This window comes from Sinocyclocheilus grahami, unplaced genomic scaffold (assembly GCF_001515645.1).
Source record: "Sinocyclocheilus grahami isolate Dianchi unplaced genomic scaffold, SAMN03320097.WGS_v1.1 scaffold6.1, whole genome shotgun sequence".
NCBI lineage: Eukaryota > Metazoa > Chordata > Actinopteri > Cypriniformes > Cyprinidae > Sinocyclocheilus > Sinocyclocheilus grahami.
In genome coordinates this window covers 438,629-455,470 of record NW_015505185.1, presented here as the reverse complement: position 1 = coordinate 455,470, position 16,842 = coordinate 438,629, and the positions used below count along the sequence as shown (strand labels likewise).

The window sequence follows — 16,842 nt, the reverse complement described above, 5'->3', positions numbered from 1 at the left end:
CAAACACACACACTTGTGCACAAACTAATCAAGCACCTGTAAATAATATCATGAACACTTGTGCACAATCACGCAAACATTTGTGCACAATCCCACAACCTAATAATCAAAAACCTGTTCACAATCACACAAGCGCTTACTGTTGCAAACGGACAAAACAATCAGACATCTGAACACAATGACACCAACAAACACCTGGGCATGAGCAAACAGACTTCTGCACAAAATAACTAACACTTTTGCACAATCATACAAACACTTGTGCACGATGACCAAGAGATTCACACAAACACACACACTTGTGCACAAACTAATCAAGCACCTGTAAATAATATCGTGAACACTTGTGCACAATCACGCAAACATTTGTGCACAATCCCACAACCTAATAATCAAAAACCTGTTCACAATCACACAAGCGCTTGTGCACAAATAAACTAATCAAACACCTGTACACAATCACAAGCAAAGACCTTTGCACAATTTACACAAATGATCAAAACCTGTACACCATCATAAAAAACACTTGTACACAATCATACAAACTAACAATCAAACACCTGTACAGAATTACACACACACAAAAACACTTGTGCACAATCACACAAACTAACAATCAAACACCTGTACAGAATCACACACACACAAAAAAACACTTGTGCACAATCACACAAACTATCAATCACACACGAGAACATAATTAGACTACACAAGCAAAAGCTTTACACAACCACACAAACTAACAGTCAAAAACTTGCACAATCACAATCAGGCTCATATAGATGCTTACAAAAATTACAGCACTTGTGCTTTGAATGTCTCTTCCCTCACACAAACACAAACACACACACACACACACACTTCATCAAAGCCTCCAGATGGGTTCGGTCTTTATCGTACCCCAGCTGGTGACATCACTCTTCCACACAGCAGAACTGATGATGAAAGCAAACAGATCTATCTTAACTCGCATTTACCAAATCAATTTTATTTTTACAGTCTCTTGCATATTGGCATATTGACGGCTTCTCTCACGGAGGGAGGGGGTGCAGAGGAGAACGAGAGGGAAAGGCAGGGAGATATGCTTAATGCCATTTACCATATTTAATGTGTCCATGTCATCATTGAATATCCCCTCTGAATAATGCGCCACTTCATCATAAATTCTTTACAACTTATTTACTTAATGGAGAGAGTTATGGGCTGCTGTCAGCCAGCTAATTAAACATAGTGATACAGCACTGCCGCGCCACGCTGTCATCCGTCCCCCATCTCTCTCTCTGTGGCTTCTCAGTTCCTTAAATACATATTATTCAAGCGTGCAATAAATTACCGATGGATTAAAATTCATGAAACCTTTTTTTTTTTTCTCTCCTTCGTTTCCTTCCATAGAGAATAAACAAGAAAGAAAGACAGCGAGAAAGAGAGAGAGTGCTTGCTCAAGAGACTGTAAATCCACCATTGGGAGACAGCTGCCTTTTCAATCATATTAAAACCTAATGTTTGCACATGTAAGATTTCTGCCATGCTGAGAAGGGAAAAGACAACTTATGAAGTGAAAAAAGGTGGAAGATTAAAATGCAAGTTTAACTGTTGTGTTTTCTAACAAGAAACGTCACAAGAACAAATTCAAACCTTTCAACAGCATTTAGACACAGTTAACCATAATTACATATGCCAACCAAACCTAAACCATAATACCACGTCCTGACAAAACATCTCTAAAAAACAGCCTGGAACTGGTTATTAACATTTAAATCGTCGCCATAAAAACAGGACCAAAATCTGACCAGAGCAGACCAGAATTAATCATAAATAAACATAACATAAAAGCCGAACATTTAAAATTCAAAGGGTACTAAAGTGTGTCCAAGCAAATTCTGATTCAGCAGTGCTCAAACTATTGCTTAGAACTAAAACAAGGTGTTTACAGCCACTACTTTACAGATATCACAAACCATCGCTTTGATACTAAATGGTCGATCTTCAAGAAAGAGGGTTGGAGATTCTTTATGAGAGTAGGATGAGTCTATCTAAACTTTCAATTAGCCTGATACCCCTCCTGTGACCTCTCCGGCCTGGCGAAATTAGCCTAAAATGACCCTGACCAAGACAACACTCGACCTCTGGCCTTGTCCTGTGACCCGGTTTCGACTGGGAGAGTAGAGTGACTGATTTCTGTTAGACAGTGTCGTCACGAGGAGGGGCGGCTTAGAGCAACGGTCTTTAACCTGGCTAAAAGCAGGATTTATGAGTCTCAGGCTTTAAATGAGTTTGGAAAGTCTAACTCCTCCCACTATGGTGACATCACAGAGGGAGAACTGACCATTCTAAACTGTCAGTGAGGTCATAGCGTCAAAAAAAGACTAAAGCAATATTTACAGACAATTGTGAGGCTGCGGTAAACAAAAGGTCATGGGATTGTTTTTTGTGCAAAATCAGCAGCAAAGAATTGGTTTCCTTTTCAATTCATGATTTCATTTCCATTTCAGTTGAATTGGCAACACCTGACAGAATGTTGGATTAGAATTTGAACTTGAATGACTGGAAGATTCTATCTATCTATCTATCTATCTATCTATCTATCTATCTTAAGGCTATAAACCTTTTAACTTGAAGGCTTTTCAACATTTATAGAAATCTTGCACACAACATTTACTTTTCTTGGTAAAAAAGAAAAATCTACTTTCTTGCACTCAAATTCAAACTGCAATGTTAGTTCCTGTTTGCTAGCTCAATTCAAATTCAGGAACTGAGCTGCAATTTAAAATCCATTCTCAAATCACTCCAGAATTGTGCACAACCCCGGTTTGGTGCAATGAATAAGCGTGGGAAATCTTCTGTACATATTTTGAGACTTAAGTGGCATTAAAAAGACCTTCAAGGACATTTATATTATGTAATTGGCATAACATTGACCAATAGCCTGTCTAGTAATTGTGACTAATGGGATTACGGCAACAGCTAGCTGGGGTTAGTGCGAGATCACAGAGCCGAGTAGAGGTGCTTCACCATAAAACATGAAGGCCAGGGTTAATCACACCGCCTCGCTACTGATGACAGTGAAACCCCAGTCGTAACAGTGGCCCATGAGCCCATGTTATCTCCTGTGCATTGTCTCCAACCGTGTGGGGATTTTCTTATCTGAACAAGGCTGTTATCACACTGTAGGAGAACACATCTCAAATTCATTGTTTTATCCTACCTCCCATGCCTGGGTGGCATTTTCTGGGATGCGTCTTGACGTTTCCTCATAGGGTCCGAGACGTTCTCCCACCTCCAGTCTCCTCCGGCTCCAGATGCCCAGGGTTCCTCTGGTAATGGCTGACTCGCGGACCTCAAAGTCTGGGGGCACCGATTCGACCCCATCCCCGGCCAGGTACACTGAAGTGTGGAATGACGGGTAGAAGGGGGACTGGTCGACTGGGGAAAGTGCATCACCTGATAGGCCAGGGGATGGAAGGTCATTTGCAGTGGCCAGTGGGACTGGATCTGCATCAGACACTCCGCCAACTTCTTCCAGGTCATCAGAGGCGAAAAGAGAGAAGTCTTCTCCATCTCCTAATCAAGAAAAAGACATTTCACTTTGTGAGAATTTAGTAGCTATTTAAAGCTGTAATGTACAATTTCTGGACCTCTAATGGCACCAAACAAAATTTCAACATGGTTGTTTGAGCAGCCCAATACAGTTTTGACTCAACCAAAGGAAAACGAGGGACAAAATAAGTATTTATTTTAGCAATTGTCTGGTGCCTGTAGTGGCAAAGAAAATGTATTACAGCTTTTGCTTCAAGACCTCACATTCATAAATCCCACTGGTCTTATTTTTTCATGTCATTATATGCATATTAAAACAAATTTTAGTCTTACATTTCAACAACTGACAACAAGTTGAGTGAAGTTACAACAGTCAAGTTAAAATGACATCAACTTTCACCATAAAATATGTTTACGTTTGTAACAACTAAAAATACTTGACAATATTTGAAAGTGAAAATATTATACAACAAAATTTAATTATAGCTTAGTCAGGTCTGTGCAATGTGGGCGGAAAACCACTGCCATTGAGGTCAATTATGGAAATTGTTAAGATACTTATTTCTATGGACAAAAATATCTAGTCCCAGATGCTGTGGGAAAGGTGTACATACAACCCAAGTTGTACGACAATGCTTTATAGTAAGCGCTGGCCCTGTCAGCCTGTGCTGTTTATTGTGACATTTTTCCCCCAGTGTATAATTGACATTTTACTTACAGTTATACCCATATCTGTAAATGATTGAAGTCCATACGAGTACTTCCTTTTTGCATAAAGACAAGTCCTGATGCCTAAATGCATTCACACTTCACTGAATGAGCAACAGACGGCGTGCAACATAAAGAGATAGCATTTATTGTCATCCAAATATTTTTATTTTGCCAAAATATGTGTTTTTTGGATATTAACATTAAGGTAAAATTATTTAAACTTATAGAATTATTTTTATGAGACCAGTAACTGTAAAGGGGAGTCAAGTTTATTTATGTAGTGTTTTATACAGTACAGTTTGCTTCAAAGCAGATTTACAGAAAAAAAAGGCATCTGTATCACAAAATGTTTAACACAGAAAGCAAATAATATCTGTTTAGGAAGTAAATAATATCTGTAAGTATTTTCCCATATATTGTAACTAAGAAAATACTTTCAGAATATTTTAGGCTTATTACCGAAGCTAAAGATAAATGTGACCCTGGACCCTGGTCATAAGGGTTAATTTTTTAAATGTATACATATAAATAAGCTTTCCATTGATGTATGGTATGTTATGATTGGACAAAATTTGGCCAAGATGCAACTATTTGAAAATCTGGAATCAGAGGTTGCAAAAAAATTGAAATATTGAGAAAATCGCCTTTAAAGTTGTCCAAATGAAGCTCTTAGCAATGCATAATACTAATCAAAAATTAAGTTTTGATATATTTACGGTAGGAAATTGACAAAATATCTTAATGGAACATGATCTTTACTTAATATCCTAATGATTTTTGGCATAAAAGAAAAATCGATCATTTTGACCTATACAATGTATTGTTGGCTATTGCTACAAATATACCCGTGCTACTTATGACTGCTTTTGTGGTCCAGGGTCACAAATATCTTTCGCCAGCAACAAACATAGGCTAATACAGTTTTAGACATTGTACCTGTACAGTTGCAGCACTATTTAAAAGCACTATTCTTTTTATTTGTTTTTGATCCACACTTCCAGACCACAGTCAGCCCATATATGCAACCTCTGCAGATACAAGTAAATATACATAGCGCCATAAAAAAATATCTGACCACTAGAGCAGTTAAACAAACACAGGGAAGGGGAAAGTGGTTTGTGTCTGTGATAACACTTAATACAGGCTGGATAAGAAGGTGTCTGGGGTGATAATCATCTTTGTGGCCTCGCCGGTTACGCCCTGTCATCCTCCTCCTGAAGCCCGCTTCGGATTGTTTGGATACAGGGGAGGAGGGAATCTCCAGTGGGAAGCGCTGACCGATCCTTGGACTCACTGCGCTGCCCCCAATACTTTTATGCTTCCTTTTCCCAATTTTTTCCCGTCAACTCTGGCGAAGAGGTTTCGATGTGAAAACAGCGGATACTGTATCTGCTTAGGTTAATTATGAGCCGAACACAGGGAGGATGTTGTCTGCTGACCTGTGACCTCTTGCTCAACTCAGAGAGGAAAACCAGCGCGTGGCTGATGAGGGAAGTCTTCATATTGTCTGTCCTTAAATACCATCCCTTCTGGGACTCAAGTATATGATACTGTATAGCAGGGCTTCCAACATGGAGGTTGGTGAAGGAACTGTAGGGGGTTAGTGAGTTGATGAAAAGCTAATAATTGATTAAATGTAACATTAAAATAAACAAATGGCTGCATAATTAATCAAAACTGAAACAGCAATATCATAGGCTGCAATTTAATTATAGTCAGCGCTGCGTGTTTCAGAGTGAAAAGCGGTACTGTGTTCATTTACTTACAGGATCATTCAGCTTATATTACCATTTTTTCAGACTGGCTTGGATCACGGTAAATCTCAGTAAATGCTATAATTTTTATGTGAATTTGGGAAAACAATGCGTGCTACGTTCATCTTATTTACATTTGCTTTTTTTTTTTTTCTTTTACAGCATTTGTCTTTAAATTAAATACATTTGAGGATATATTTTACACATGGTTTGGCAGGCAAAAATGTTTTTGAACCTGGTTAGCTACCACATCAGCACCAGTATTTTTTTATTGTTTTATATTTTTAAAACTTTGTCAATTGCTGAAATATGCAAATAAATAAATATGACATTTCATGGTTTTCTTGAAAAGTATGAATAATATGGCTCTGTTTCTTAAACATCCCAACCAACCTGACACAGCAACACTGACTTAACCAATGGAGTGGGTTTGGGGCGGGGCTATCTTTTTTGTCTATCCAATAGCAGACGAGTGGACTTGGGAACAGTGTTGCTAGTGTGGGAATTATGTCACCAAATTTAGCAACTTTCTCATCGTTGCTACGAATTTTATTAACATTTTGCGACAAGGAGGTGTTTTGGTATATTTAAAATATATTTGGTGATTTTTTTGGCGTGTGACGTTGCCTAGCAACATTTGACAACATTTGACTATGGCTACTTTTCATTGAAGGCATTAGGCAACCATTTTTGGGAAACCTGTTTGAAAATAATCAAAACTTCAGCTTCAAAAAGCTCTTCTATAGTGCTGTTGACATGACGCTCTTACGGCAACTAGGGTTTGAGCATGGACATAAAATCTGCTTTACTTTAAATCTTTCAGACAAAACCTCTTCGGCAAATGCGTTTAAATATATATGCTAACGTACATCAACCGCTGGTATCACTAACGCACTGGGACCTGAGAGGCTGTGGCTAAAAGCTAACACACAGTGCTAACATGCTCTACCTAATGTGCCGTTGCTAACACGCTTGGAGCTAACCTGCTGTGCGTGAGTCATGGCGAGGCTAGCATGCTGTGGCTAGCATGCTGTGGCTAACGTGTTGTGACAGGTAGTGGTGAGTGCTAATGAGGGCTGGGCCGGCGCTCCTGCACATCTTCCTGTCTCCTCACATTCCTAACGCTCAGAGGGGCTCTGCGCTACACGGTGCCCTCAGAGTCACGGTCCTCACGATAACAACGCCACTTCAGCCCCATCCCATTAATGAACATCTCCAACTCTTCTTTTGATTAGTGCTAAGTTGTAATTTCCACTGATAGTATATATTGAAGGGATGAAAGGTAATAAATAAAGGCTAGAAGTAAAAATATTAAAGAGGAAATGCTCTGGTTCCACTTACGTTTTTTCTGATTTTAATGACAAATTATGACTGATAAATATACAATAAATATCTAGCTAACTGTGTAACATTACAGTAGGTGATGTTTGCAGTGTTAGACGAGCAGTTGAAGTTAACACTGAAAACATTTACCGGCCAATTTACCTCAATAATGTGACGTATTCAAAGATATCTAACAAGAACAAAAATGTAGGGCAGGATTTGATTTTATGGAGGTAAAATATTTCATATTCATATTATACACTGACGATCAAAAAAAAGTCTGAGGTAGGTAAGATTTTCTCATGTTTTTGAAAGATGTCTCTTATGCTCACACAGGCTGCATTTATTTCAAAATATACAGTATTATTTCAAAAATACAGTAAAAAAGTTATATTCTGAAATATTATTACTGTTTAAAATAACCATTTTCTATTTCAGTGTATTTTAAAATGTTATTTATTCCTGTGATTAAAAGGCAAATTTTTCAGCAGTCATTACTTATCACTTTACTAACTATTATAATCTTGTTGAAAACAGTTGAATAGAAAGTTCAAAAGAATATCATTTTTAAAAAGAGAAATCTTTTATAACATTATACATGTCTTAACTGTACTTTTTTATCAGTTTTTTGAATGCATGCTTTCTGAATAAAAGTATACATTTTCTTTGAATAACAGACACCAATAAATTGTGCACCATAAGACCAGGATCAAGCATGATCTTGATGGGTCAATTTTGATATCATATTGAATCTAACACTGGATGCATTATGTTTCAACATGGTTTATAAAAGAAAGAGATAGATTAAAGATTTGCTATAATCATTAACAGTTAATCGCTGTTCCTGTTTTTATGATTTACAGCAAAGACAAGAAGTGAATGCTAAGACATGCAAGGAAACCTCACATACTACAACTTTTCATGCAAATCGTTATGGTAATAATGTCATCAAGATATTAAAATAAAAAAAATAGACACATTAGTGGTCTAGGCACTGTCTAAAATCATATTTCTCCACATTGATGCAGCCAAACATAGTTATCTCCAGCTTTATACAGATATTACTCCTGACTCTGAATCACAGGTGATCTGAGAGCGCTAAGTCTTTCCAGATGTCGTCTTGTGCCATTTACAATATTTTACTTTGTGGCTCTACACGCACGCACACACGCAAACGCATCTACATGCTTTAAAATGACAGCTGAGGACCCGGTTCAGGCCTCCACCGTACGCCTGTGGATCCACTAAGCACGAGAGGCCATAACGATCATCCGAACCATGCCATTTAAAATTGCCCCTGCCCACAGAGAGAGTGAAAGCTAGTTGGCCGCGGCCTTCAAACCCTGGGCTTTTAAAGGTAACCCAATCTCTCCTCTGCCATCCCTCCCTTCCTGCGGCTCCAACTGATCGGCTACGGTACAGGACACTCAAAAGCAGTACAGGGGATTTCTTTGGGTCTATAAACATATATATTTCTGAAAGGTAAACGTCCCTCAAGAAAAATATACCGAAGTGAAGTGCAGAATGTGGCCTGTTTCTTAAAAACGGCCGTGGTTTGAGTATTAGATTGCAGATAAAGAATATGGTTTGGCGTGAGCTGGCAGTGAGGTTTTCGCAGAACTTCCCTCTGGTTTTTATTTGCTTAGAATTAATTGATTCAATTAGGATAAGAAAATGTATCAACCACTGAATGGTGCGCGTACGAGAATGTGCGAAGACCGTGAGAAACCCAGGATTTCCTGTAATCTGGATCTGTGGATCCTTCTCAACAAAAAAAGTACTCCACCTTCAATTGAGATGATAACATCAGTATGGACACAAACTAGCAATGATGATGTCATTGCGATAAATGGATATTATTGTCTTGGGGAAAAGTCACCTATAGAACATCCTTGATTAGAATGGGACTTTCTAGAACAGAACAGTGACACAGCCTATAAATGTCCCGGCAATGATGTCACTTGCACCAAACAATCACAATCTGCGAATGCGAAAGAATCGGAGCCTTTCCTGTCATTTAATAGAGAACATAACTCATCACTTCCTGTTCCACCCTTAAAGTGGCATTTAAAGCACTGGTGAACAAGTATGTATGTGTGTGTGTGTGTGTGTGTGTGTGTGTATAAAGACATTCATTGTTAATGTTTATTTTTCCCTACTGTGACATATGATTTTGAAAAAAAAAATCCAAGATGCATAGAGCGAGAGCAATAGATAGAAGGGACAAGAGATTGATGACATGTCAACCACTGGATGAAGTATGTAGTTTACATACATAAACATCAGCGTAGCACACTAACAAATCAATCTCCTTAAACTTTTCATTAGTATAGTGTGTTTAATTCATAAACCAGCTGTGTTAGCTGCAGGGATGATATCGAGCAACAGATTTCATACAGTGTGATATTAAAACTGATGTATTTACCAACAAAGCACACGCACACACACACACAGTATTTTCCAACAAAACACACACACACACACACACACACACACACACACACACACACACACAGGAGCACGTGAGCTGAAAACACTCAAGTAATCAGTCTATGCTTACATTTATGCATTTGGAAGGTATTAGTATAGTGTGTTTAATTCATAAACCAGCTGTGTTAGCTGCAGGGATGATATCGAGCAACAGATTTCATACAGTGTGATATTAAAACTGATGTATTTACCAACAAAGCACACGCACACACACACACACAGGAGCACGTGAGGTGAAAACACTCAAGTAATCAGTCTATGCTTACATTTATGCATTTGGAAGGCAGTTTTATCCAAAGCAACTTAAATTGCACTCAAGATATACATTTTAGTTGCATTCTGAAGGAATCAAACCTACAGTCTTGCTGTTGCAGGCACCTGTTTGTGCTACAGTCTAGTGGAGTTAAAAAAAAAAGTCTGAGAACACGTTGAAAATCTAAATGAAACCTGGAATTTTTTAGAATTTAGGAAATTTTGGAACTTTTTTAGAATTCAGCTGAAAAATAAGTACAATTATAAATAAAAATGATTATATAATTATTTAATTATTATTATTAAATTGTATTAAATATATTATTATTATTTTCATTGTAATTTTAAATTTCTAGAATTTAAGAAATCTAGGGGAAAATAAAATTCAAAAATTCATATATAATTAAATATATTTAATTTGTTTAATAAATGTATTTTATTATTACATATTTATTACTATTTTATTATTAATATTGTCATTTTTTGAATTTTTTGAAAATATAAATTAAATAAAAATTAAGTACAGTTATAAATGAAAATTATGAATAATTCATTTTATTTTTAAATATGCACAATTTATATTGTTAATTATAATTATATAATTAATTATAAAAAGTATTTAGGACATTTGAAAAAGTTATTATTCAAATAATTTTAAATCACCATTACATTTACTATACACTAATAAAGAAAAATTGGTGCCTGAGCATGTGAACTCTTTTCTACAAATGATCAGTTGTACTTGCTTTAAATCATTTGTACTTGCTTCAAAATGTGTGTGGAGTTCATGTAGCTTGACTACTGAGAATATACGCAAAACTAAAAATTACGAGATTTATGTTAATGTTTCAATTCATTTTATCCAAATTGTTATACTGATAATATAATTTGTGAAAAATAAATTAATAAAAAAATATAAAAAAATGATAATTAATAATAATAAAAAAATAAAATGATAAAATAATAATAATAAATAGATAAAACGGAAAATATGCAAAATAGAAGCATTTTCCTTAGTGGTACATATGTTCTAATCATGTCTAAATTCTAAATGGAATACTAATTCCAAGTGTATTATGAAATATAATGCATTGCTTATGGCACGCAAGTCAGTTCATTACTTATAATTTTGTGAGTAAACATCAGTGAGTGCATGTGTATGTGTGTAGTGTTCACCTCTGCTCCGGGTTTCTGCTGTGCTCATACATCACGCGATTACTGTGGGTGGCACGGGACCCCGCGTCATTACCACCAGCATTAAAGATGATAGAACCAGCCATTAATCACCATGACAACACGCCCTAATGGAGAGGTGACCCAGTCAACGCCCGCGGACGTCGGGACACACACACCTATAGGACGAAAGCGAACGTTCGCGCACACACACGCGCTCACACTGCAGCGCTGTAGTCTGTAAATATAGAAACAAGTCGCTCTTGAGGGCCACGCTGACATCATACTCTTCAAACGTGATGATTGAGAGGGCAGATTAAGATAGAAAAGATCTAAAAAAGGCTGAAACCTTTTCCTTGACTCTTTCTCTCTTGTTTACTCTCTTGCGGTTTGCGCACACACACCTCCTTCTTCATGCTTAACGTATTTGACAACTCACCCCTTCAGTTTGAAACGCCACAAAGCAACACATAGCAACATTTCCTACATTCGGCAACTGGAGCGCAACCAATGAACTGTTTCCCACCTGCCACCGTTCACAAGCAGCTCTATAATACCTGAAGAGAGAGAGACATCCGTTAACATTCCCATTCTTCTAGCTCCTGGGGAGGGATGAACTCCGTATCGTCCTGGTTTAAAGGCAGCAGCCACATTCTCTGCGCTCCAGGCCACTAACAGGAAGAGCTGTTTTTACCAGGTCCAGGATTTATCACTTTATTGAGAGACAGCCAGAGGGCTGAGAGAAGAGAAACCCAGCCTGATAAGCAACAAAACAATACGATGGCTGTTACAAGCGCACTGGGCCCGTTTCCCAGCTGAAGATCATCCAGCCAAGACTACGGCTAAAATCAGTTTTCTAAGGTGTATCAATATCAACTTCATTTTGTTCAACGCCAGACCTAATCTCTTTGTCGACATCATTGGAAACAGTCACATTAAATATACTGAAATATTCCAACATGTGTTTTCAGTATATAAAGTGGATTCCTTTATAAAGATTTTATATTTAAGAATTTTTATAAACTGATATATCTTCTTGTATAAACAAATATATACACAAGATATATATAATTTATAATTAGGAAAACTATTTTAATTATTTATTAATGTAATATCGTTATTTAAACAATTTAAATGTAATTATTTGTCAAATTATTATTTACATTTATTATTGAATATTCTTACCTATTGAATCCATATAATTTATAAATTATAAAATGGATTCCTTTATAAAGATTTTATGTTTAAGAATTTTTATAAACTGATCATATCTTCTTGTATATATATATATAAATATATATACACACACACACACACAAGATATATCCATATATATATATATATATATATATATTTTTTTTTTTTTTATTATTTAATATTTTCTTACCTATGAAATCCATATAATTAATTTCTATATACAATATTTTAAATGTGATCACTTATGTTACTCTTTTTTTTTTAAATAATTGTAAAACAAAAATAATTTATTACAATTTTTTACATATTCTTTATTTAATTTAATGATTTAATACACTTATTTAAGAACGCAAATAATTTAATAATTAGTACAAATTTATTTAATATTTGTAATAATAAATTACTAAAAAAAAATTACTTATTTTGGGGGGGGTTGTAGTATTTTAAAAACATTTTTTTCTCTTTCTAATACACAAACAATTAGAAGAATTAGTGCCACATGATGTCCAAATATGATTTAAAAAAGACATTTATGAATCTATTTAAACAATGAAAGTCACCACTCTGTAATACCTGGCGAAAGCTAAGCGTTAGCATTCCCATTCATCCCAATGGCAGTCGCTCGACTAGCACATTCAGCTCCGGAAATACACAATTCACAAGCGGCCTAATTTTCAGAAATATTTACTTTTGGATCAACCTTAATGTGAACAGGTCTTAACCCAAATTCTGAGCCTAACATATGCCATCAGATCCTGACAAGCCCCTTATAGCTCTTAAGATGTGCTCAGAGACAGACCAGTATTACTGCAAACCGCCACACAAGAGACATTCCAGCTCCAATCTTTATTCTGCCCCATATGAATCCCTCGCTAACAAACTCCAGACTCCGTTACTAGCCTTTGTGTACGGAATTAAGACTCGGCTCTCTCTCACTGGCCACTGGAGACCAGCAGGACTAAATGAGTACATTTGTCTTCTCAATGGCCTGGCTGATTGGATGTTTAAAAAGAGTGTGTGAGAGAGTATGAGAGTGTGCATCTGTGTTTGTGTGTGTGTGTGTAGAGCAGATGTAAGTCTACGGCCCAGAGGGAAAGAGGAGCAGTCGACACAATACATAATTAACCCGGACACTCCATTGAATGAGAGCGCCATCGGATCAGGGTGAGAATCCTACAGACAAACATTCGCTGCAACAGTATTAACTCAACGGCCTCTCTTCAGCCTTCAATCACACAGAGTTTCTCACACATACTGCATTCAGCATGCATACTACATACAGTGTGTGAATATTCTGTAAGCATTGAATGTGGATGACGTAATGCATTTGACAAAATGTGCAGCAACTGAGCCTTGGGTACTGTATCCCATGACGCAATGCAAATCAGCCAGACCGCAAAGATTTTATGCAATTGATATGATTTTTACACAAAATTGGATTAAAAAAGGAAAATAGCTGTTTAATTTATGATAACTGGACACCACTCTCTGAATTAAACTAGACTGAATTAAATAGATTGTTTCTAACTTTTAGGCGAATAGTTTTATATTTCACTATCATTTAGTTTCACAGGGTTACAGTTCTTTCCCTAATGCTGTCAAGAGCAACTTTTTGTCCATTTTTCATATGCTTTTTTTACTTCAGATAAAATTTTGCAATACTGTGATTCACCTTGTAGGTCGGTTTGGTTAAAAAAAATTCATATACATTTTTTTAAATTGTATTATTATTATTATATTTTTATTTATTATTATTATTATTAATGCTGTCAAACGATTAATCGCGATTAATAGCATCCAAAATAAAAGTTTTTGTTTACATAACGTGTGTGTACTGTGTATATTTATTACGTATATATAAATACACACACATACAGTATATATTTGGAAATATTTACATGTATATATTTATATTCATATAATGCATATCACATATAAATATATTTAATATATAAACGTAACATATTTTTCTTAAATATATATTATGTAAACAAAAACTTTTATTTTAGATGCGATTCATCGCGATTCAAAACAGCACTAATTATTATTATTTTATTTTTTTATTATTATTATTAAAATAAATACTTCCAGAATCAACTCCACTGAAAAAGTGGTCAGGCATCCCACAATGCAATGCAAAAGACTTGACTGTGCATTTCCAGAGTGAACTGGTTGCTACTACACTGTAAAAAATTTATTTTCAAAGTTGTAAATAAAGATTATTGGAGTACATGTCAATGAAATACTATTTCAGTGTTTTGATGTTTAATTCGGTGTTTCTTTTTAATTGTGAAATTTTTAACATTAAATAAATATTAAATTTAAATATTATTATATTGACCTCCTTTGTCTTCCTCAAATATTTTATCAAACTGCCAAAAATTCTGAGATGTTTATAAAAAAATTGGACTAAAAATCTGAACTAATATAGAATAAAGCATACATATCATTGCATACTGCATAGCATTTCACATACTTAAGCAGTATCCACAGTATGCAGTATTTCATTCCGACCATTCCCATACTCACACATGACCTGGGCGACTCGCTAAGAGCATCTTAATTAATGAGTGCATTGTTTCAGCTCTTCATTGACTCTCGGCTCATTAATACACAATGCTGAGCTGACCAATTAACACTGTACAACAAGCCACGCTGTGACTGCCTAAACACACAGATATACTCTCACACACACATATGCAAACATCCCAGCCTTGAGAGGCTCATTATTAATCACTGCTAATGCTAATTAATTAAAAGAGCGGGTGCATGTGTGTGTGTGTGTGTGTGTAAGTGCGGCAGACAGCTGCTTGTGTCCTGGGAGCTCAGAGGGACTTTAACATGTTTCTCACAAGCCTGACAAATTACCTATTAATTATCTAATGTTGTCTGACAACAAGCGCTGGATAAAGATGTATGTTTGTGTGAGAGGCTGATAGAGTCGCAGTGAGAGCAAGAGGGAGGTGTGTGTGTGTGTGTGTGTATGACTAGTTACACAGACACGTTTTTTCTGGTGTCTAGCAGACATAAGTAAAAAAACACAACAGACACACATAAATGTAAAATATTTACACTGTTGACTTGGTTTAAAATTTGATTTAAAATGTTTATATGATTTAATTCTGTGGGAAAGAAAAACATTTGATGTTTAAGGGGTTGAGGATAATTTTGTCATTTGAATTTTTTGAGAAAATGTTTTGCTCAGTGTTAGTAAGCTCAGCTGGCAAGTAGAACCTGTAAAAATAAAATCTTGCCAAAACTCATAAAAACATCAATATATACTGTATGTTGTCCTAAAAACGTTACTTGTTACGTTCAATCATCACATTGGAAAAAAGCATCTGCTAAATGAATAAATGTATGTAAAAAGAATAGCAACCTGTACAATGTTCTTTCATAATTTTGTTTTTGTTTAAACAAACAAACAAATAAATAATTTCTATAAAAAGTGAATTAAGTCAATCTGTTCATCATTTTAAGCCCAAACTTCACTAAATTTTGCTAGTGTAATTTGTTTCAAATTATTTTTAAAACAGTTTACCAATAACAAAAAAGCAAAAATAAACTTAATTGAAAATGAGCAACTTAATTCTCTGAAGAATCAAAATACAAAAAATGTTTAAATAAATAAATAAAAGAAAAGTACATTTATATTTTAAAAAATCTTTAAGGGTTTATTTTTATTTTTACTGAGAAATAAGACAAAACTACTGATTAAAAATGTTTTTAGGAGTGGGTTAATGTGGCAGTATCTTAAACCACAATCAATATCATTGACGGAGCAGCACGACTGCACGCATATCAACTAGAGCACTTTATATCATTAAGAGTCCCAAACCACAGACAGCCAACATATGCTCTCTCTCTCTCTCTCTCTGCCAGATGAGTTTTTATGAGGGGTGGACTGTTTCATTTGATTTAATGAGTCACAATCCCAGTCGACTGCTTATTCAGACCTATTCAGACTAATAACCCGCAGAAACACACAAACACACAAACACAAAAGCTTAAAACTAAATGCTTACAATGATAAGAACAGTTAAAACATTTAAATCAATCATGTGACATGAACTATTATAATGGACATTAAATACTGTTTCTAAGAAATTGGTTGCAGAGGACAATGGTTAATTACATAGTGCAAGTACCACAGATTTCCACGTCTGACCAATCAGAATCAGGCATTCCAGAGATGTTGTGCAAAAAATAGAATAGCAATCATAACCGAAGATAAAATAGATTTTTTTTTCTGGCCAAAAACCCCCCTTTTACATTCATTTAAGGATTTAATAAATAAAGAAAGAAAAGAAAGAAAGAAAACCAGAAATATATCTCTTTCTGACATGCATAAAAAATACTGAAAAAAGCAATATGTATGTATTTTATACTTTTTGACATAAAAAAA

The 16,842-nt window shown here is 35.5% G+C and overlaps 1 protein-coding gene across 1 annotated transcript in view; it reads right to left on the bottom strand.

Annotated features, from left to right (window-relative positions):
• Nucleotides 1–16,842, bottom strand: part of LOC107587798 (MDS1 and EVI1 complex locus protein EVI1-like) — a 182,622-nt gene that overhangs the window by 89,065 nt on the left and 76,715 nt on the right. The window contains exon 2 of the mRNA XM_016275730.1: nt 3,206–3,561. Within this exon, the coding sequence (XP_016131216.1) occupies nt 3,206–3,561 (356 nt within the window). The remainder of the gene's footprint in view (nt 1–3,205; nt 3,562–16,842) is intronic.